Source organism: Muntiacus reevesi, chromosome 2 (genome assembly GCF_963930625.1).
Source record: "Muntiacus reevesi chromosome 2, mMunRee1.1, whole genome shotgun sequence".
NCBI classification, from domain to species: Eukaryota; Metazoa; Chordata; class Mammalia; order Artiodactyla; family Cervidae; genus Muntiacus; species Muntiacus reevesi.
Genome location: NC_089250.1, coordinates 188,939,204 through 188,961,966, shown reverse-complemented (window position 1 = coordinate 188,961,966; position 22,763 = coordinate 188,939,204). Strand labels below are relative to the sequence as shown.

At 53.6% G+C, this 22,763-nt stretch overlaps 1 protein-coding gene across 1 annotated transcript; it reads left to right on the top strand.

The window, feature by feature from the left end:
- The first annotated feature begins 3,544 nt into the window (after positions 1 to 3,544).
- SOCS1 (suppressor of cytokine signaling 1) lies at positions 3,545 to 5,632 on the top strand. Its single transcript, XM_065920295.1, has 2 exons — positions 3,545 to 3,652; positions 4,215 to 5,632. The coding sequence occupies exon 2, from the start codon at positions 4,265 to 4,267 to the stop codon at positions 4,913 to 4,915; it is 651 nt and encodes a 216-aa protein (XP_065776367.1). The 5' UTR covers positions 3,545 to 3,652; positions 4,215 to 4,264; the 3' UTR covers positions 4,916 to 5,632.
- Positions 5,633 to 22,763: the final 17,131 nt, after the last annotated feature.

The following is a 22,763-nucleotide window of genomic DNA, read 5'->3' as shown; positions in this document are numbered from 1 at the left end:
CCCCCGTGTCTGCTGTGGCCCAGAAAGCTGTGGACACAGGGCTGCCCCGACTGCCCGTGACGAGAAGTCACTTGTGCCAAGAAGCACCTTCTCTGTGCCTGGCCCCTTGCTTTGGGCTGTGCTTTCATGCTGCTCTGTGAGGCATAAAATTTTCAAAACCCACTTTGCAGCTGGGGCCAATGAGGCCCAGCACGGGCAAGTTGCTGGCCTGTGGTCTCCACGGCACGTGGCCCAGCTTCCTGTGAGTCTAGGGCGAGCCCTCCACAGAGAACAGCTCAGGAGACGGATGCTTGTCAATCACCGTATTTCTTTTTCCCTTTGGTTTTGGTATCTGGATTTGGTTTCATTTTGAACTCAGGGCTTTAGAAAATGAAACAAGTGGTAGTAACTGTCACCGTCGGTGGTGAGGAGAACCCACGTGTGCTTGGCAACTTGTGCCTGCCTCACCACTCTTGCACAACCAAAACCTGCTTGGGGCGGAGGGAGGAGGCGGCCAGGCCTAACTGCACAGGCAAGAAAACTGAAACTCAGAAGGGCCCAGAGCCAAAAACGGGGAGACAGAAGCTTGACTGCCAAGACCTGGAGCCTCCCCAAGCTTACAAACAAGGGGGAAGTCGGCAGAATGGTCCTCACTCCTCCCCAGGCAGGCTTAGGATGCAAATGCATCCCTCTGATTTCCTTGGTATCTACTGTTTTACCAGAAGACAGACCAGGATTGGAGATCACCAGGAATCCGGTTGGGGTGGAGGGTAGGGAGAGGAGGTGGGAAGGGAGTTTACTGCACAGCAAACACGGATGAAAGCTTTAGGGTCTGACCTCCTGGGTATGAACCTCCGCCATACCCCTTCTGAATTGTGTGCTCCTGGGTGAGTGACCTCCCCCACCCCAGTTTCTCTATCTGTAAAATGGGCAGATTGGATCGTGGTGTCAGTCCAATGGTCCAAGGACTGTAAAATATTTATTACCCAGCCAGTTTAGGCCAGTACATCATGTGTGTGCATGCTAAGTCGCCTCAGTCATGTCTGACTCTTTGTGACCCCATGGACTGTAGCCCGCCAGGCTCCTCTGTCCATGGGATTCTCCAGGCAAGAACACTGGAATGGGTTGCCATTTCCTTGTCCAGGGGATCTTCCTGACCCAGGGATCTAACCCACGTCTCTTATGTCTCCTGCACTGGCGGGTGGGTTCTTTACCACCAGTGCCACCTGGGAAGAACCTAACACATCATGGGTAACAGTAAATGAAATGAAGAAGGGGGCTCCGTGGGGATGGGTGGGCACGAGGCAACAAGTAGGGGGCTGAGAGGAGAAGGTCCTAGTGCTCAGGAATAAGAGGGAACTCTGAAGTAGCTATCCAGGCTGTCAATGAGGGTTAGGGGGCATATGGGCCATCAGATATTTATAGATCTGCTCTGGGCAAGGAGACATGCTGGCAGGAAGACAAATCATGCAGGAGCCAGCCCAGCCTGGCTGCCTTCTCTGGGCCTGGACCACCCGTGACCAGCTCAAGAGAGAAGGAGGTGCTGTGTCTCCCCACTGCCAGCAGCCAGGGGCCTGCTTTACCCCTATGCAACACTTTCTTCTACTCCACCATGCCGTCTATGGCCTGCTTTCCTCACGCTAGGACTTCTAACATGAAGCCATGAGCTCCAATATGCTGCCACAGCTGCTGACGGCCGCCGATGAACAACAGCAGCAAAAGCAAACGCCTACTGAATGCCTATGATGCACCAGGGACTGGTGTAAGCACGTGACCCCTAATCACTCTTTTAATCCCCACACTATGAGGGAGATGTTATTACCCCCTTCAGAGATGAGGAAACCAGGCAAGGGAGTTAATTACACGTCCAAGGTCAGAGGGACAGAAAGTTGCAAAATTAGAATTGGAAACTAGGCAGACTGCGTCCAAAGTCCAGCTTTTAACCACTGCTTTGTACTGTCACCCACCACAGTGCAGGCCCCCGCAGGGGCTCCAGAATGACCACAGCACCTGAACACTGGCACAGGCATGGCTATGCATCTTCTCATGCCCTTGCGCGCGCGCGTGCACACACACACAACCCAGGACAACCGCATCAACGACCAACATCAGCTGCTGCCAACACAAATTCCAAGAGACAGTGGGATCCTATACAAGGCGGGTTCTGGGCCATCCTCTTGTGTTCATGAGGAAACACGGGGGTCCTGGGCTCTGCCTGCGGCCAGGGCAGGAAAGCCGCCAGAGAGGCTGGCAGGAGGACCTAGCCCTGGCTTGGAGCCAAGCAGCAAGCTGGGCTGCGGCCTGTAGAGTTGCCTGTAGAGGGCAGTGTGTGCCAGTGTTGGGCAGGACCCTGCCAAGCCTAGCTACTCCGCCTGACCCCTCCAAACTGCGAAGCTCACCACCCACCAGCCGGCCCCCAAGCTCATTTGTTCTTTCTTTCATTCAAAAATACATGTACCAGCCAGGCACCTATTCCATGACCTTCTATGACAGACAGCATCATACACAAATGTACAAACTGTAGCGGGTACCCCAACATTCCAAGACCCAAGGTATGAGTGTGGGGAGGGAGCAGTTGGGGGGGGGGGTGGGATCTGTAAAAGAGAGGAGGAAGGAAGAGGAGGGACTGGCCAGGAAAGCTCAGAGTAGGCTTCTGGAATGATCACATCTGAAAATGAACTGTCTTTTCACTGGGCTCCAAAGTGCATTTAGAGGTGCCCAGTCGCTCCCTCCTCTCCCCAAAATAAAAGCGAGCAAGGTGTGCCTCGTTTGGAGCTCCCCCTCTGCCGGTCACTGGGCCTCAGTTTCTCCAGCTGTCTCATAGAAGGAAAGACAGGCCAAAGCCGCAGGGGACCTTGCCAGGCCCCACCCGGTTTCCAAGGAACTGGGCGCGCAGTCGAGGTACCCCTCCCGCGCCGCCAAAGGGTTCCTCCGAAGCCTGTGGTCAACCCGCCGCTTCCTGGGAAGCCCAAGCTAAGACCAGGGACAGCGACAGGCAGAGAGGGATGCGGAGGCGGCCATCTAGAGGCTCCGGGACGAGGTGGGTAGGGCGATGGAGGCGCAGTCCCGAGGGGTCCCAGGTGAGACCCGGGATAGGGTGGAGGTGCCCGGCTCCAGAGTAGAGGACACAGGTCTACCAGAGATGGGTGCTGAGACACCTGGAGGAGGTGACGGGTGTGTCAGGGCCAGTCCGGAGTATCCTAATGGGCTAGCCGGCAGAAATCTGCGACCGAAGGCAGTGGGGGTACCGGAGGGCCGCCAGGTCCGAAAGGGGGGTTGCTGAGAAGTGCCCCGGAGGTTCAAGGGCAGTGCTAGAGACCTTGACAGACGGGTCCTAGGACAGGTGCGAGGCTAGGTCAAGGCTGGGGGACCTCCCGGGGAGGGGTCCCGGATTTGTGGGAAAAGTCGAGCTGCCCCGGCCTCCGCGGTGAGCAAAAAAAGAAACCGAAAGTGGCGCGGAAGGGCGGGCCTGGAGGGGGCGGGGCCTGGAGGGGGCGGGGCCTCGCAAACCCCACGCCTCCAAGCCGGTTTAAAAGACTGGTGCAGGGGCGGGCGCGCACCAGAAAGAGCTGCGGCCGTGGCAGCTGCACGGCTCCCGGCACCGGAGCATGCGCGAGAGCCGCCCCGGAGACCCCCGCCGCCCCGCCCGCGGCGCCCCGCGCCCCGCCGCCAGGTGAGACGGACGCTGGGCGACGAAACTGGAGGGAGAGGGGAGGAACGCACGGGGCCGCGGCGGCCTCGGGGGCTGCGTGGTGGGGTCGCGGCCGCCACGCCCCTGGCCCCTGCGGGGTCCATCCTGGCGGACCCCGCGCTTGGGGTACCCGCAGCTCCGCTTTTCTCCCTGCTTTTCTGCCCGAATCGCCCGGACGAGGCGCCTATTCCCGGCCTGGCCGGCAGGCGGCAACCACGGGGCGGTGAGCCGAGAACCCGGTGGCCCGAGTCCGGGGCAGGCTTCTGCCCGGCGCCTCTGTCCACGCCCCCTCCTCAGACTCATACTCGGAGGCGGCACAGAGCGCTGCCGAACTCCCACCCGCCAGCAAGGGCGCCGCGGGCGGGCAAGCCCATTTTCTAGATGAGTCCATTGAGGCCCAAAGGACCGCGCGGACGCGGGCTTGAGCCTTCGGCCCTTTAGGAGCGGCTCAGCCCAGGGCCCCGCCCCTCCCGAGCTGCCTCGCGGGCCCTCACCTGCCCAGCCGCACCCGGACTCCCCGCTCACTGCCTGTCTCCCCCATCAGCGCACCCCCGGACGCTATGGCCCACCCCTCCGGCCGGCCCTGCGTGTAGGATGGTAGCACACAACCAGGTGGCAGCCGACAATGCAATCTCCACGGCAGCAGAGCCCAGACGGCGGCCAGAGTCTTCCTCCTCCTCCTCCTCTTCCACCTCCTCGCCCTCGTCCGCGGCCCCAGCGCGCCTGCGGCCCTGCCCGGCCGCCCCGGCCCCGGCCCCGGGCGATACGCACTTCCGCACGTTCCGCTCGCACGCCGAGTACCGGCGCATCACCCGCGCCAGCGCGCTCCTCGACGCCTGCGGCTTCTACTGGGGGCCCCTGAGCGTGCACGGAGCGCACGAGCGGCTGCGCGCCGAGCCGGTGGGCACCTTCCTGGTGCGCGACAGCCGACAGAGGAACTGCTTCTTCGCCCTCAGCGTGAAGATGGCCTCGGGCCCCACGAGCATCCGCGTGCACTTCCAGGCCGGCCGCTTCCACCTGGACGGCAGCCGCGAGAGCTTCGACTGCCTCTTCGAGCTGCTGGAGCACTACGTGGCGGCGCCGCGCCGCATGCTGGGGGCCCCGCTGCGCCAGCGCCGCGTGCGGCCGCTGCAGGAGCTGTGCCGCCAGCGCATCGTGGCCACCGTGGGCCGCGAGAACCTGGCGCGCATCCCCCTCAACCCCGTCCTTCGCGACTACCTGAGCTCCTTCCCCTTCCAGATCTGACCGGCCGCGCACCGCAGCATTAACTGGGTCGCCCTTTTATTATTTTCTATTATTAATTATTATTTCCCTGGACCATGTGGGTGCCCTCCCCACCTGGGTTGGAGGGAGCGGGCGTAGGGGGCGAGGCGCCTCCTGCCCTGGGCTGGAGACCAGGCCGCAGACCCCTCCCCAACTCTTGAGGGTGCCCCCTCCTGGTGCTCCCTCTGGGTCCCCCTGGTTGTCGTAGTAGCTTAATTTAAAACTGTACGTGGGGCCAGGGCCTGAACTCGTACCTCCTACCTCTTCATGTTTACATATATCCAGTATCTTTGCACAAACCAGGGGTTGGGGGAGGGTCTCTGGCTTTATTTTTCTGCTGTGCAGAATCCTATTTTATATTTTTTACCACCAGTTAGGTAATAAACTTTATTATGAAATTTTTTTTTTAAGAAAAAAAAAAGGTTTCTAGAGCGTGTGCTTTGGTCAAAGGTTCTGAGTGGGTCCGGGTTCCTAATATTGACCTGGGTGTGGCTGAAGGTGGTGTGTGGCCGAAGGTGGTGTGTGGCCCCCCAGGTTATGTGGCTGGGAACCCCACATGGCTTCACCCTCAGCTCTCAGAGGGAGAGGAACCCTTGGTCTAGTTTTGATACTGTGTGTTTGGCAAAAGGGCACTTTGTGTCTGAGTACTTAATGTGTGCCAGGTCCTATTCCATACTTTATTTACATATGCTTAAATTTACCTAATCTATAAAGACTACCCTATGAAGCAAGGCTCTTATCCCCATTTTATGGAAAAGAAAACCGAGGCAGGGTAAATTTGCCTGTGGTCATTCTGGTGTTAGAGAAGACACTTGGGCCTTTTTTTGGCCGTCCTCCCAGAAATCTGTTTGAAATGGATGACAGAGGGGAAACTTCTTTCATTCTGTGACCACAGCTTCTTCCAGGAAGAGGGTGGGGGTGGGGGGGTTGATGAGTTTTTGGAAGGAGGAGTGGTACATTCTGAAACTCGGTATCTAGGGAGACAGAGATACTGAGATGGGATGGGGATAACAGGGTCAGGTCTGAACTTCCTTCTTCCCGCCCTGTCTTGTCTCTGTGTACTTTTTGGTGAACAAGCAACTTGCAACCAGAAAGACGCTCTGTGGTCTGTGGTGGCAGGAGGGCCCTGTTGGCAGCTCTGGGCAATTCCCCTTGCCGCTAGGGGCCTCAGCGACTGCCTCTGAAATGGCTTGCTGGAAGAGGTTGCTTTGCTGTAACCCTCAGCAGCAGGTACTGATGCATAGTAGATGGAGTAGGTTATGTTTTCCAAAACTGGGGCTGGCCAGCATCACTAGAGAGTGCCCAGGACACGGGTGTTATGGCTACTCCTGGATCTGTGGCCAGTCTGCTGGCCACTCAGGGCTGTGGTGCCGCACCCGGTGAGTCGAGTCATTTTCCGGTGTAGGGTTAAGCGGCCTCACAGACACATTCCACTTCAATTTTAGAACTCCGAATGGCCTTCTGCAGCCCTGGACATGCTTATAATGGAGTGTCCTAATATTTAATAATACCTTTCAGACTTTAAACTGCAGCATAAAATTAACTTGATAGCCGGAAAGCTGGCGTGGCCCAGGCTTGTCTTGGGGATTAAATAGGTTCCAGGCCCCAAGGTTAATTTAAGGATGGCCGGGAGAGATTTAGGATCTCAGAGAGCTTTGGCAATTTCATCCTTTAATGAGGCGGGCTGGGAGGGAAGGAGGGAGGGAGATGACGTCTGTGTGCCTCCAAGGAATCACTGCTTTTTCTTCTTTGAACCGTCTCCCTTCCCTTTGTTTGTGCTTTGTGGCCCAAGTCTTGTGTTCAGACTCTCCTGTCTCCTGCCAGCTCTGGCAGGGCAAGGAGAAACCACAAAGGCAGTGCTTGGGCATACAGCAAACACTCAGCGCGTACTGTATGCTGGGCCCTGCGCTACTTTGTTTAAGCCTCTCAACTAGCCTGTGAGTTAAAAACCTCTTCCCCCTTTATATAGATGAGAAAACTGAGGCTCAGAGAGGCAAAGTAGGGCATACAGCAAGTGGTGGAGCCAGGTGGCAAATCAGACAGTACTGCTTCAGAGGCTGGGTAGCACTAGCCTCCCGTGAGGGCCTAACAGTCGAAATAATAACAGTAGCAGCTGCTAACATATCAGCATCACTGGGAAGGCACCATTCTGAGCGCCTAGTCACCTATATTAAAACATTCAACCTTCACCTGAGCCTTAGGATTTAGGTGCTATTAACTAACATTCCTATTTTACAGATAAGCAAACAGGCCCTCATCTAAGCAGGGACAAATCACAGTCAAGTTTATAATATTTCCAGGGGTTTTCCCCCTCTCAAAAAACAGCCTAGAAGTCACATCTTCATTATCCAAACTCATACACAAACCCATTTCCCTTAGCAAAACAGCTGAAACTAAAGCTCCTCTACTCACACTCCCCAGACCTGGCCCCTTCTCTTTGTGAGTCTTTTTTTTTTTTTTTTAAAGCTATACTGCCATACATGAAGTGACCAGCAATGACCTAGAAGCCCCTGGGAGCTGCACTCCAGACCCCGGGTAACAGATGGGCCCAGCAGTGCAGACGCTGCAGGGCAGGAGGGTGGGGAGGGGGGCGGCGCGCGCCGTGTGGCTTCCCCATGGTGCAGGTCCTCTTAAACCTCAGCTTCGTGATTCAGCAGTGCTGACGTCAATTTACAAGAATGAAAAGTGAGAGGAGGACTGGTATATGTGTGGGCCTGGGCTGGGGGCCCAGGTGCGACTGAGGTATTCTTCCCACTGACGGCGGGTGAGCGGGGCAGCGGCGGGCAGGCAGGATGGCAAAGGGGCCACTCTCCAGGCTGACGGCGACCGCGGGCCGGGGTGAGAACAGCCTCTGACCCGCATCAAAGCCTTTCCTCAGTGGGGGACTCTGCCCCCCATTTCAGAGATGAGGAAACAGAGGCCCAGAGAAGTACTGTCACTTACCTAGGGTCACACAACTCAAAAGTGATAGCCAAGACTTGCACCAGATCCGCCGCACTCTCAAGGCAATTGGTTTTTTCAAGAGTGGAGGGGGGAAGAGCGAGGAACCCTGTGAAGAGGCCTTTCCCTAGGTCTCACTTCAGCCTGCTTGATCTTCCCAACTTGAGTGGAACTGTTAACTGTCCCCCAGCCAGGAAGTGCAGAGCTGAGCCTCTTCCTGAAGCGATGCACATAAGGCATTTAGCCCAGAGTCTGGCCATACGTCTCCTAATGATGTGGTGCTCAATAAATGATAATGAGGTTCAATGAACACACACTGAGCTCTGACTTACGTTCCAGGCATTACTCTTAAGCCCAGTGGATACAGGAATGGACAAACTCGAGGGAGTCTGGCCCCTGCTCTCACAGAGTTCACGTTCAGGGCCTCCGACAGTAACTAAATATGAAACTAAAGGCATCAGAGCATTCCAAGTAGTGACAGTACTCAACATGAAAACTCAGCTAGGTGGTGGGACAGCGAATTGGGACTGTTTCAGAAAGAAAGGTCAGGAAGGCCCCTCCAAGGTGATGCTGCAATTGTGCCTGGAATGACAGGTCAGAGCCAGCCAGGGAGGCAGGCGTTTCAGGTAGAGGGGACAGCAGCTGGGAACGAGCTCAGCCCAGTCCAGTGGCTGGTGGAGCTGGAGGGGAAGGGGCTGAGTGAAGGCGAGTGGCAGGAGGTAAGGCGGAACAGGAGGGCAGTGGGCACAGTCACTGGTGAGGAGTGTGGATTTGAACTGTGATGGGGAGCCAGGGTGTGACCTGATCTAATCTGTGCTGTGATCAGATTCCCTGACTGCTTCCCTGCCTTACTATATGTGTATCTGGGGATGTGTGTGTGTGTGTGTCTGTCTGTCTGGGGATGGGTGTGTGTGTGTGTGTCGAGGGGAGGGGTCATTCTTGGTCAGACCTCTCAGTGTGTGTGTGTGTGTGTGTGTAGGGGAGGGGTCATTCTTGGTCAGACCTCTCAGTGTGTGTGTGTGTGTGGGTGTGTGTGTGTGTGTGTGTGAAGGGGAGGGGTCATTCTTGGTCAGACCTCTCAGTGGGGGTGTGTGTGTGTGTGTGTGTGTGTGTGTAGGGGAGGGGTCATTCTTGGTCAGACCTCTCAGTGGGGTGGGGGTGTGTGTGTGTGTGTGTGTAGGGGAGGGGTCATTCTTGGTCAGACCTCTCAGTGGTGTGTGTGTGTGTGTGTGTGTGTGTGTGTGTGTAGGGGAGGGGTCATTCTTGGTCAGACCTCTCAGTGGGGTGTGTGTGTGTGTGTGTGTGTGTGTGTGTGAAGGGGAGGGGTCATTCTTGGTCAGACCTCTCAGTGGGGTGTGTGTGTGTGTGTGTGTGTGTGTGTGTGTGTGTAGGGGAGGGGTCATTCTTGGTCAGACCTCTCAGTGGGGTGTGTCTGTGTGTGTGTGTGTGTGTGTGTGTAGGGGTCATTCTTGGTCAGACCTCTCAGTGGTGTGTGTGTGTGTGTGTGTGTGTGTGTGTAGGGGAGGGGTCATTCTTGGTCAGACCTCTCAGTGGTGTGTGTGTGTGTGTGTGTGTGTAGGGGAGGGGTCATTCTTGGTCAGACCTCTCAGCTCCAGCCACTTGGGCCACAGAGAGGCAGGGCAGTTACAGGACCTGCTGGGACTGGTGCTGGGACCAGATATGGGCCAGGCAGGCCTGGGACAGGCATCAGTCAGAAACCACAGTTATGATCAGATCCCAACCTAGGTCTGAACAAACCCCCAGTGCACAGCCCCACAGACTCCAGTGAGGGGCTTCTTGGTGCAGCCGGCCTCAACTTTGGGAGAGGAAGCACAGGACCTAGGAGGAGGTGGACTGGGCCTGACATAGGGTGGGGGTGTTCAGTGTCTTTGCATCCCCCTCACCCGGGCAGCCCCTTCACCTGGTGTCCACTACCATCATCCAGAGACTCCCCAGAGCTCAAGGCTTCTAGGGAATAAAATAGCCCTGGGCTGATTCTAGGGGTCTCAAGGTCCCTCAGAGAGCAGAGTGCAGTCTTCAAGGAAGCAAACTCACACAGGAACAACAGTGCCCAAGATGGGCGCTCAACTGCTCCTCCCACCTGGTCCTCGCCCTCAGCCCACAGGGGAATAGGGTCCCATGCTTGAGATCACCTGTTTGGCTCCAATACACCACTCTCCTCAAAACAGACACCCCTGTGTGAGGCTGGGCATCTCCAAGCCCCAATCCTCCAACGGCTCCCAGATGCGCTCAGGAGAAGGCCCAAATGCCCCCTGAGGACCCACGCGGCTGGCCTCAGTACTCACCGCACTCCCTCCTGCCACCGGGCCTTTGTACATGCTGTTCCCGCGCCTCGTTAGGTCTCAAGGTGAAGGGCTCGTCCTCCTAAGAGTGCCGTCGCCTCAAGGCCTCGCCGGGCCCCAGGGCGCCCGGGCCGCCGGGTGTCGCGCACTGATGACGTCACTGGCCGCCCTCACCTGCTCCTCGGGTGGGCTCCCCAAGGCCCCTCTGAGCCGGGGCAGGTCCCCCCACCCCCGCTCTGCAGCCCCTCTGGCCTCCGTGTGGTCCTAATGCCGCTCTGGGCCTGCTACCCGCTTGGAAGACCTTCCTGCCCTCACCACCCACTCAGAGAGGGCGGTCAGGTCAAGCCCATAAGAGCGGGATCTCCCAGCCCACTCTGGTCTTAAGAGACCAAAAAGAGCTCCCACTCCATACCAGTGCGCACCCGCCACTGCTGCACCAACTCACAGAGCACCCAGATCCTGAACGCTAGCTTTCTCACCTGCAAATGAGATTAATCTCTGTACCCGTCCCATGTCCTTGGAAGGAAAGTTATGACCAACCTCGGTAGCATATTAAAAAGCAGAGACATTACTTTGCCAACAAAGATCTGTCTGGTCAAGGCTATGGTTTTTCCAGTGGTCGTGTATGGATGTGAGAGTTGGACTGTGAAGAAGGCTGAGCACCGAAGAATTGATGCTTTTGAACTGTGGTGTTGGAGAAGACTCTTGGGAGTCCCTTGGACTGCAGGGAGATCCAACCAGTCCATCCTAAAGGAGATCAGTCCTGGGTGTTCACTGGAAGGACTGATGCTGAAGCTGAAACTCCAGTACTTTGGCCACCTCATGCGAAGAGTTTACTCATTGGAAAAGACCCTGATGCTGGGAGGAATTGGGGGCAGGAGGAGAAGGGGATGACAGAGGATGAGATGATTGGATGGCATCACTGACTTGATGGACATGAGTTTGAGTGGACTCCGGGAGTTGGTGATGGACAGGGAGGCCTGGCGTGCTGCAATTCATGGGGTTGACTGAGTGACTGAACTGACTGGCTGACTGACTGACTGACCCGTCCCATGGACGAGATTAAGTAAAAGGGTACCTGTACAGTGTTTAACACATGATAGGTCTCCAATAATTAGGGTTGGCCTCTCTGCTTTATGATCCTTGCCTTGCTGCTGTTTTAATATAATGCCAATTACCGAGCAGCTAAAGGATGCTTATACTTTGCCCAGGTTGTATCATGGAGGTGGGCTCAGGAAAGTGAAGGAATTACCCACCCCCCACCGCAAATGTGTAAATGGCAAAGCCACAGTTTGACTCCAGGTACTTGATGCCCAAGGTCATCATCTTACCAACTACCATGCTCAGCGGTTCATGGGTTAACAAGTTTCTGAGACTTAGGGCCACCCTGGAGGATGTTCAGAGCCATACAACCAGCCAGGGCTCAGAGCACCTCATTCATCCTTTTCCCCCTAGCACAGGCTGGGAAGCCACACGAGACAGTGGGCTGGTAACTTATCTGCAAGGTTGCAACAGAATTCAGCCTAGGAGAGGGCTGCTTGATCAGAAGGGACCCTGGGGGAGTGGCTCTGGCGCAGTCCTGGCAGCAGGCGGTGGGGGTGGGGTGGGGGTGGGGAATGGGTGCAAATGCTGACGGGCAAAGACAGGAATGATGTGAGCCTGACATCTGGATCCTGTGTTAGGAGGGTGACATTCGGGGCTGGCCCCACCTGGGGACCTGCAGCGGCCTGTGGGATGAGACACTCCCTCCCATACCTCCCACACTTGGGTGCAGCCGGGAGGGGCATCCAGGAGCAGGGTGGAGAGGAGGGGATGAGGCCTGGGCACGTCAGCCTTGGTGGCCCCTCCCCTCAACATTTCACTGTGGGAGGCAGCACTGAGGAGCAGAAAGACCGGGGAGCCAGGCCCTGGTTTCGAGTCCTGTTAACAGTGTGACTGTAGTGGCCTCATCTATAAAACCAGATTTAGATTCAACGCTGGAAAAGACTCTTGAGAGCCCCTTGGACTTCAAGGTGATCAAGCCAGTCCATTCTAAAGGAAATCAACCCCGAATATTCATTGAAAGGACTGATGCTGACGCTCCAATACTTTGGCCACCTGATGCAAAGAGCTGACTCATTGGAAAAGATCCTGAAGCTGGGAAAGATTGAGGGCAGGAGGAGAAGGGGACAGCAGAAGACGAGATGGTTGGATGGCATCATCAACTCACTGAACATGAGTTTGAGCAAACTCCGGGAAATGGTGAAGGACAGGGAACCCTGGTGTGCTGCAGTCCAGGGGGTCACAAAGAGTCGGACACAACTGAGTGACTGAATAACAACAACAAGACTAAATGAGACCCACTCTGCCTTGCTTCAGAAGGGCTATGAGGATCAAATGATTTACTCTAAGTGGAGATAACTTAGATCACCACGCAAATATAGTGGTTACAATAATTATTACTATTTTGCTTCACACAGGCTGCCCCATGTATTTGAGTGAGCACAGCCATGAAGTCAGACAGACTTGGTTGCATTCTCAACTTGTCATTTGCTACAAACAGTAGAGCCTACAAGCTCATCATGTCAGTTGCTCACTAGACACTAGGCATTGTTCTATGTAATTTATGCATTGTATTTCATTTAACCCTCACAAGAACCATATGAAACAGACACTATTATTGTTATGATACTCATTTTGCAGATGAGAAAACAGGCACAGAGAGGTTAAATAAAGTGCCCAGAGTCAACAGTGGCTACGTGGCAGAACCTAGGAGGTTCCAACACAGGCAGCCCAATTTTACAGCCATTCCCTTGCTTTAAGCTAAGGTTTCCAAACCGTCAGACACCGGAGATCCACTTTTATGATTTTTGCCAACTCTATCCAGGTTGCAGCTGTTATGTTATTCAATGATATTCTTCAAGTTACTCGGTTAGGTAAGTTTTATTCAAAGGGAAATGTATCATTACTATATACAGAAAGCCAGAGTCACCTGCCACCAAAAGGTAACCCTTGAAAAAAATGCAATGAAATTCAAACAGTGTTAGTAAGTTTTAGCTAGAGATTGGTGTCTTGCTCTGCTTTCAGAGAAGGTCTGCTGTGTGTGGGCTTCCCAGATGGTGCAGTGGTAAAGAATCCGCCTGCCAATGAAAGAGCCGAAGGAGATGCGGGTCCGATCCCTGGGTTGGGAAAATCCCCTGGAAGAGGAAATGGCAACCCACTCCAGTATTCTTGCCTGGAAAATCCCATGGACAGAGGAGCCTGTCGGACTACAGTCCATGAAGTTGCAAAGAGTCGTACATGATTGAGCACATACACAAACAAAAAAGCCTGTTTTGTGTGTGGTTGACAGTGAGGGAGGGAGGGGAAGAGAGAGACGTGTCAAGTGTCAGAGAGGTGTTTAAGACACAGTAACACCCATATGAGACTGTCTCCTTTACTTGAGTGGAAAATAGGAAATCTTTCACAGGAGCTCAATGTTTTATCAAAATGTCCCTGGGTCTCACCTAAAACCATCATCCAGGAACCCTCCAGGACACCCATCCCGTGCCTGGGAAACTGCCCAGCTTGGCTTCCAGCTGTGTGTCGTGGGCAGAGCCTTAGTTTCCTCACCTGTGAAATGGGTAAGCCCTCAGATCTCACAGGTACAGAGTATTAAAAGGAAGTGATTATAAGCACAGAGTACGTGCTCAATATGAGGTGTGACGCTGGCAGGGCAGGGTGGACCCTATGTAGGGGGCCCAGCTTGGGACACTAAAAATGAAAGCCTAGCATGGCCAGCCTGGGGTTCCTCCGTGCTTCTAATCTTATCTTTTGCCAAGTTCCCTCTGTGCTAACCTGGTGACAGGAAGGGCCACAGTTTCTGGAAGGTGGGTCAAAGTGAAACTACCTTGGCTCCTGGAGAGAGGGGGGCCTGGTGGGCTCCCCCAGCCAGGTGGGCAGGGCGTGGGGGTGGGGCGAGGAGTGCAGGCTTGAGCTTAAAGTGGACCTCCCCCTCATTGGATTGCAGATGGGGAAACTGAGGACCAGAGATGTGTGCTCAGCCCCTTTGCAGGCAATGGAGGGAATTGGGTGTGACCATCTAAACTACTGATTCGGTCACCTGACACACCAAATCACACACACATACCCTTGTCTCCCCCTGCAAGTGAGTGCTGCTACTGGTTCCCCTTTATCTAGCTCTTTCTAGATGGGTATCCTTATTGTCTCATTTCACAGACTAGGCCAGGAGAGGTTGAGCTCCTTGTCTAGATCTCACGTCTGATAAAAGTCATAGAAGCAGTACTTGGACCAAGTCAGATGACCCCAGAGCACTCTAGTGGCTCCCGCTGCTAGACACTAAAATCTGATCCCTTTCCCATGGGCTCTGAGGTCCTTCACTGCCTAGCCCCTCACTGTCCCCTTCACATTCCCCATCTGCTTCCATCATCCTCTGGCCTCGTGAGCAACCCAGGGGAAGTCTTTGATGCCTTCTCTTCACTTGGCAAACTCCTACTCAGTCTTCGAAGCCCAGCTCAGCCATCACCTCCCCCAGGGAAAAAAAAGGGTGAGTCAGTCAGAAAGAGTGGGGGGAAGCAAGGGGTGCAGATAGGCAGAGCGAGACGAGGGAGCAGGAGGCAGAGCTGGAGAGACAGGCAGTGGGAAGAGGAGAGGAAAGACAACATGGGAAAATAGGAAGGAAAGAGAAGACAGAGAGGTCTTAGGAGTGAGAGAAAGGACTTGGGGATGGATGGGTGAGTGAATGAATGAGGGAATGAATGAATGAATGGGTGAAGGAATAAATAATCCAAACCATGTACAAAATAAAGGTCAAGTGAATAAAGAGGAAGCCCTGAAGGCTGGGCCGGGCCGGGCGGCCGTTACCCCCAGTGGCCCCTGCTCCTACCCTGACGGCTGTGGATGGGGCCGGGCAAGACCTCTCTGGGCTCCGGGCCTGGTCTGGGTCCTGAAGTGCTGGCTGTGTCCTTGACATTTGGCAATGCTGTGCCTGTAACACCGTCCCCTCCCAGCCAAGAACCTTGGGTACCTATACTGCTCCAGACGCAGAAAACTGAAAGTAAAAGCCATCCTGAGCTTTGCCCCAGCCTTCCTGTCCCTCAGCTGGTTTCTTAGAAATCAGCTGCCTGGGCTACCAGCAGCAACCTGGACTTCCTCCCTCACCCAAGGTCCCCCTCCCCTGGTGGGTGCCATGCTCCCAGCAGAGATGGCACTCCAGGCCCATATCAGAGGTGGGGGGACCCCTCCAGAAAGAAAATTTGGGAGTCAAGCATTCATTCCACAAATGTTTATTCATGCTTCCAATAGGCCCAGGTGCAAGGGAGGAGACCAATCTGAGCTGTTGAGAGAGTTAGGAGAAAAAGGGCATCGATGGGATTTTGGTATCCCCTGATCCAGGTGACTTCAGGGTTGGTGGAGGGTGAGGGGGAACCAGGAAAAGAGCTAACTAGTTTAAGAATAAGAGGACAGTGGAGGATGTAGAGTTAGGGGAGGCACCCTGGGGATGCCACTGTCAGAGTCCTAAAGCATGAGTTGAGAAAGAATCCACCTGGGCAGTCAGGGTGGGGAAGGGCATCTCGGGCAGAGGGAACAGCATGTGCAAAGTGACCTCTGTAATCTCCCGTATCTGTATGTCATTGTTCAGTTGCTCAGTAGTGTCTGACTAAGTGACCCACAGACGGCAGCACACCAGGCTCCCCTGCGTCCCAGAGCTTGCTCAAACTCATATCCATTGAGTCGGTGATGCCATCCAACCATCTCATCCTCTGTCACCCCCTTCTCCTCCTGCCCTCAATCTTTCCCAGCATCAGGGTCTTTTCCAATGACTCAGCTCTTCATGTCAGGTGGCCAAAGTATTGGAGCTTCAGTCCTTCCAGTGAATCTGTATAACTGTCCCTGTAGAGGCAAGTTTCTGCTTTTTTGCGGGCAGAGAAACTAAGGCTCAGAGAAGTGTGGTGGATGTATTTGCCCAAGACGTCACAGCTAGAGGGAGATCCGAAGGTGGCCTAGCCTCTCCCCTAAGCGAGCTCCAGTCAGCATCCAGATCCTGGCCGTGGCTGTCTCACTGGAGCTTGCCCTCCACCCCAGGCCCTGGGCTCCCACACACAAGCCCCTCTCCATGGAGAGAGAAAGTTAGGAGAAAAAAGTGAGGCTCAGAGAACTCAAGTGACTTGCCTACGTCACACAGCCTGTTGGGGCACAGCAGGGATTCACAGCCAGGTTTGTGGGAGCCCAAAACGCCCCCTCGTTCCCCTGCATGAGGCATCTGGGCCCTCACAGAACAGTCGTGACCTGACAGTCTCTTTGCCCACATTCCAAAGAGGGAGAGGGGCCAGCAGGTGCAGAGTCGCAGTGGCTGGAAAGGAGGGTCCACACAGGGGGCACTGCTCTCAGGGAACTGCCCACCCGCTTCTGTAAGGTCCTGAGGGGGGCGTTGCCACAGCGCCTGTGACCACAGGGGGATGTGGGCGAGGCCTGGCCTGAGGTCCCCATGCCCCAGTTCGGGGTAGGCACGTGACCTAAGCTGGACCAGTCAGAGACCCTCCTGGGGCTTTTTCTGCAGGAACTCTCTCTTCTAAACGGAGGCCCGCTGGTAGCCATCGTGCCTGCTGGGTCGAAAGAGTGGAAGAGAAGATGCACAAGACGGAGCCCCGATGCATCGTGGGAGCCCCTACATCCAGCCAGACCTGAAACCTACCCCGGGCTCACCTGTGACACACGCCACAAGTCTCCCTTTCTGCTTGTGCTTGTCTGAGTTATGCTTCTGTCACTGGCAACCCCAGAGAGTCTTGGTAATCAGAGTTTGAAGAGCAGCAAGGGTCAGGGGTCAGGTTTGCCTGGAACAAAGGGTGAGCGGGTGAAATGGAACCACTCATCCTAAGAAGAGGCCGAACAACTCTCCGACTGAAAGAAGCAAGACTAGTTTTGCCAGGATCTGGGGCCCAGGGTGCTCCCCTCTCCGGCTGACATCTGCCCTCAAGGAAAGCTGGAATGCAGACACTTTCACACCTCCTTGTTCATGATGGTTCTTAACTTTTTTGTGCTGGGGAAAAAAAAAATTCCACATTAAAAAATTTTCCTTCCCTTTTTTCTTTTTTAAAACAGACTTTATTTTTAGAGCAGTTTTAGTTCACATCAAAATTGAGTGGAAAGCACAGAGTTTCCATATCCCCACTGCTTCCCCGCCCCCACGATCACATCCTGGATCAGTCCACATTATTTTTTAATCTTCACATTTGTTGTTAAATTTGTAAAAGAATCTACCAATAATGATAGCACAAAATACATTTTATATATTTTCCTGATTTCCAGATACACACTTTTTCCTTTAAAAAGACACCATTCTTTTTTCTTTTTAAATTATGATAGTATGATAACACATTTACAGGAAAGCTGGAAAATACAGAACAAAGCTACATATATTACAATTATTTTTTAAAGTAGATAAATTAAGGTTTTTAATTGGAATTTCAATATCAAACTCTCAGAAGTTAATAGAATGAATATACAGACAAATAGTATAAAGTAGGCCTGAAAAGCACTGTGAACCAGTTCAACATAATTAAGATTTATACAATTTTCACCCAACAGTAGGATACAAATTCTATTCAAGTTCCCATAGACTATAAAGTAGGAGACATTGGAACATATCCAGGGACGTAAAGCAAGGAAGATACCACTCTTCATAACCCATATCATAACCTACTTTATCCACTGAGCATTTCATGAACAGCCTTCTAAGTCACTGGTTGACAAGGTCGAACAATGATACCTGTTTTATCAGTAAGGAAGCTGAGGTCCAGCTGGAGCCCAGGAGGTGACCCATGTTGTCGTTCTGAGGCACATCTCACTGGATGCCCTCAAGGGTCCACTGAGGTTTTGCTCCTTCTTTACAGACAGGAAAACTGCTGTGCAGAGAGGGGAAGTCGCTCTTGTTTAGGGGATGCCCACATCCCTGGGCAGGGTGGAAAGGAGCAGCTGCTGGTCGGCAGGGCTACATTAGCAGAGGCTGTGGGGACTCTGTGCTGAGGAGAGGGAGGCTGGCCCTCCGAGGAGCCATCTGGTGTGTCCCTGAGGGACAGCCTTGCCTCACCGCTGCCTTGGTCATGCTGCTACTGACCTTCCCAGGAGGTATGTGGTGCAGAAACGACTTGTGCCACCGGCTAATTCTCAAACTCAGGCTCACACTGAGCACCCACCATATGCCAGACACCACTGGGGCACCACATACACACCCATGGCCTCGGTTCATCCTTCTTACCCCTCTGTAGGGTAGGACTATTAGTGTCCATTTTTCAGATGAGGAAACTGAGGCCTAGAGAAGTGAAATGACTTGCCAAGGGCCACAGAGCTAACATGTGGCAAAACCAAAATTGGACCTAAGTGAGGTCTGAATTCAGACAGAAGCATCAACCTCCCGACTGGGTCTCTGACTTGGTAAACTGTTAACCACACACAAACCAAGTGGCCAACAGGTCTTTAGAACTGCGCCACAGAGCTCTGGCCTCAGCTCCATCCTTTTCCCCCATCTTCTCAGATTCCTTTATGAGACTCTAAGATGATCTGCTTGTTGCAAGGATGGTGAACCAGTCACTGGGATCCCAAATACGCCCTGGATTAAGACACAGAGCAGACACCAAGGTGACATTAAAGGCACTGATGTAAAGTCCTATACTGTGGTTAGGAACAGCAATATTCCCAATTCAGGTTGACGTCTGGCCCAAACACCATGGTTGAATGTAAACTCAAGATGACCCGTGAGCCAGCTGCGGCTTGCACAAGTTCGTAATAAGAGGTCCTATTATTGGGAGGTCCCAGCAGGGGTGTTCAGAAAGACAAGTGACATGTAGTGACGTGCTGGCTTAGGCACCTGTGGACACAAATGGGGAGCTTTCACCACTTGCCTGCACAGGGCGCATGCTTGGGAATCAGGGGTGACATTGAGTGTTGGTGACAATGAAGAATGCTTACACCCATCCTGGGTACATGCTGCATGATCAATCAACATGGACTTGACAAATGGAGGATGGAGGAGAAAATGGATAACATTTAGTATCACTAATATCATTGGTGATATAATTATTAGATAAGAGATATGATATATGTGTTATACGACATAAGGGCTATTCTTGACTTAGCACTAATTATATACAGGCATGTGGCTAAGCACGTCATGCTATCTTTAATTCTTGAAACAGTCTGGCAGGTGGATCATCTTAGGCTGAATCACATGAAATTGCTGATTTTGTAGGTCAAAAACACAGGAGTATTGGCAATACAGTTCAACATCAGAGCATTTTCATTTCGACAGAATAAGTAAACCCCACTGGCAGGACCCTGGGGCGCCTGCCTGCTCAGAGGATGGAGTTTTCTCCTTGCTTCCTCCTCTTCACCCACCCTCTCATTCTGGCTACCCAGGCCCCCAGCACCCCACCCCATTGCGGCCAGGTCTATATTTACAGTCTAGATTTCTGTGAAGTGGGGACTCGAGGAAGTGACTTATTCCAGAGTCATCACAGTCACCCAGAGATAATGACATCCAAGAAACCTTCAGTTTCTGTCCCCTCTGCCTCTGCCAATATGGGACTTTTCCCTCTCTGGGTTTCCAAGGCTCAAACCAGCAAGACAAAAACAGGAATTGTGTGTCTGCCTACCATCTGTCTGATGGGCAGATGAAATGGAATGGGAGATTTGTGTCCATTTTGCAGACTGAAGCAAATCTGTGCCCAACCTGGTTGCCAGTCGCCCCATCAGGGGCAGAGAGGAGAGCGGGTGGGTTTCTGGACATCTGGGTCTCAGCCCGGCTCAGCTCGGTCCAAGCATCCTAGAGGTCACTGGAAGGACCCCCGGAATCAGCCATGCCCCACCACTCCTGGGGCTGGTGCTGAAGCGACAGCCAAGCCATGGGGGCGCTGGGCCCGGGGGGGTGGAGTCTTTCCAGGTAGTCAGACTGAGAGAGAGGGTGGCAGCTTGCGGGGACAGCGGAGGAGGAAGGGAACAGCCTGGTCCCCGCGGTGCACAGTTCGGTCCCCGCCGCGCACAGCCCGCCCGCCAGGCACAGCCGGTCTTCGGGGAAGTCGCCGAGTCGGAGTTCCAGGAAGCGATAACGCTTGTTGAAACCTCTTTCTTGTGGCCTGGTCTCGTCACATGGCTTGGTGGGGACCAACGTCAAGCAGGGCCACAGGTCTGGGCCAGCTTGCACCCTGATAGTTGCTGCCACCCTATGCTCCTCCCCGGAGGCTGAAGCGGGGGATGGGGAACCAGGCAGGAGAGGGCATGTGTGGTACCCACCCCAACACCCCTCACCCAGGCTGAGAGTGGAGGACCCCTGGGTGGAGGGGTTGCTGTGAAAACACACAGCAGGTGCTAAGGAGACAGAAAACCTTTGCTCCCTTCCCATGAAGCCAGGGAACGTGTCCCATCATCCTAGGGCAGGACTCTCCACCTCAGCACTGCTGACTTCTCTGCTCTGGGGGCAGTCCTGTGCCCTGTAGGATGTGAGGAGTGTGCCTGGCCTCTACCCACTAGACACCAGTAGTACCCACACCCACCCCCAGCTGTGACACCAAAAATGTCTCCAGACGTGGCCAAATGGTCCCTGAAGGACAAAACCCTGATTCAGATTCAGTGCCCAGTACATAGTAGGTGCATAGAAATCAGTAGGTCTTCAGCCCTGACTGCAGAACCTGTCTGGTTCATTTTTATACCCCATCACCTGGCATCATGGATCTGCAAAGGGACAATTCTGGGGATTTTTCTGGTGGCTCAGTGGCTAAGACTCTGTGCTCCTGATGCAGGCGACCTGGGTTCGATCCCTGGTCAGGGAAGTATATCTCATATGCTGCAATGAAGACCTGGCTCAGTCAAGTAAATAAATGAAAATAAGTATTTTGGAAAAAGGGATAGTTTGGGAGACTCTTAGTCCTCCAATCTCTCTTAGCTTCTCACTCCACAACACTAGGCTTCCCAGCTGGCTCAGTAGTAAAGAATCTGCCTGCCAATGCAGGAGACAGGGGTTAGATCCCTGGGTGGAGAAGATCCCCTGGACGAGGAAACGGCAACCCACTCCAGTGTTCTCGCCTGGAGAATTCCAGGGACGGGGGAGCCTGGTGGGCTGCCGTCTATGGGGTCGCACAGAGTCGGACACGACTGAAGCGACTTAGCAGCAGCAGCGACTAAACAGCAACAGCTCTCTTAGCGTCTCACTCCATAAGACTAATAAACACACCATCTAAATAAAACCTGTGCTGGAGGCCTTGAACTTGAGGACAGGAGGCTGAATTGAAGGTGTGGTCACCTTGACACAAAGGGTAAAAAGAAAGGCCATGAGTCCCACCACCCAGTGTGATCCCTGGAATCTGGCAGCCCTACTTCCCCATCCCACCCCCACCCGCCCCAGGCTGGAGGCTGGGGGATCCTCTGTGGAGAAACTGATCCACCTAGGAGAGGACACTTCAGATGCTGACTCTGGGATTCTACCGTGACAGCCAGAGCCTGCCCAGCTGCCTGGATGAGACTCACCTATCCACATGCCCTGTCCATAGTCAGCAAGCTTCTGATGGTCTGTTTTCAGTTTCTTGATCTTCAGTGTGAACTCACAAGACTAAGATCACTGGACACTGGAGGCAGGCTTGTACAAGGAAAATCAGAGATCAACACCAGCAGAGGAAAAGAGCTCCTGGAAAACAGGGCCAATGCAGGGAGGAGGAAAACACAAGACAACAAAAACCCTAAGAGCAATAAGAGACGTTGTATCTCTAAAACGAGAACGAGAGCTGCATAAAGGAACATTCAGTGACCAAGAAAGAACTAGAGAGGTGAGGGCAGAAAGAATAACTTTCACTATTAGCCTTGCAAGCGACTGGAAAGCCTCCCAGAAAGACAGAGTTAAAAAATCCGACATAAGAATATCAAGAAAGGAGAGGATTGTCCCTGAAGATGGAACATCTGGCTCAACAGTGTTAGGGGACAGAAAAAATGGAGGGAAAAAACGGTTCTAAATCTGAAGGACGTGAGCTTCCATGTGGAAAAAGCTTCTTAACAGCTGCGTTAGTTTTCTATTTCCGTGTACAAATCACCCCAGCTCTTGGTGCTACGGAAGGGAGAATTCTGAGAGAGCTCCCATCCTTTCCCGCCACCCCATCTCATCCCCAGGACATGTTTATAATGGATTCTGCTCCTGTGATTAGGTTACGATACAAGGCTGGTTTTACAAAAGGGAGGTTATCCAGTGGATCTAACTTAATCCCCTGAACCCTTCAAAAGCAGAGCGTTTTCTCTGGCTGGTGCCAGAAGAGGAAGTCAGAGATTTGAAGCACAGGAAAGATGTGCTGCTGGAGTGGAGGAGGAGGGGCCGTGTGTGGATGAAATGTGGGTCACCTCTAGAGTTGAGAGCAGCCCTCGGCTGATACTTGGCGAGGAAACAGGGACCTCAGACCTACAACCACAGGAACTGAATTTTGCCAGAATCAAGAAGAAGCCTGGAAGCAGATATTTTCCCCCAGAGTCGCCAGATGGAAACTGGGACCCCGGCTGACCTCTTGATTTTGGCCCAGTGAGACCCTTGAGCAGAAAACGTACGGCAAACTTCTGACCTAGGAAAACTTTGAGAT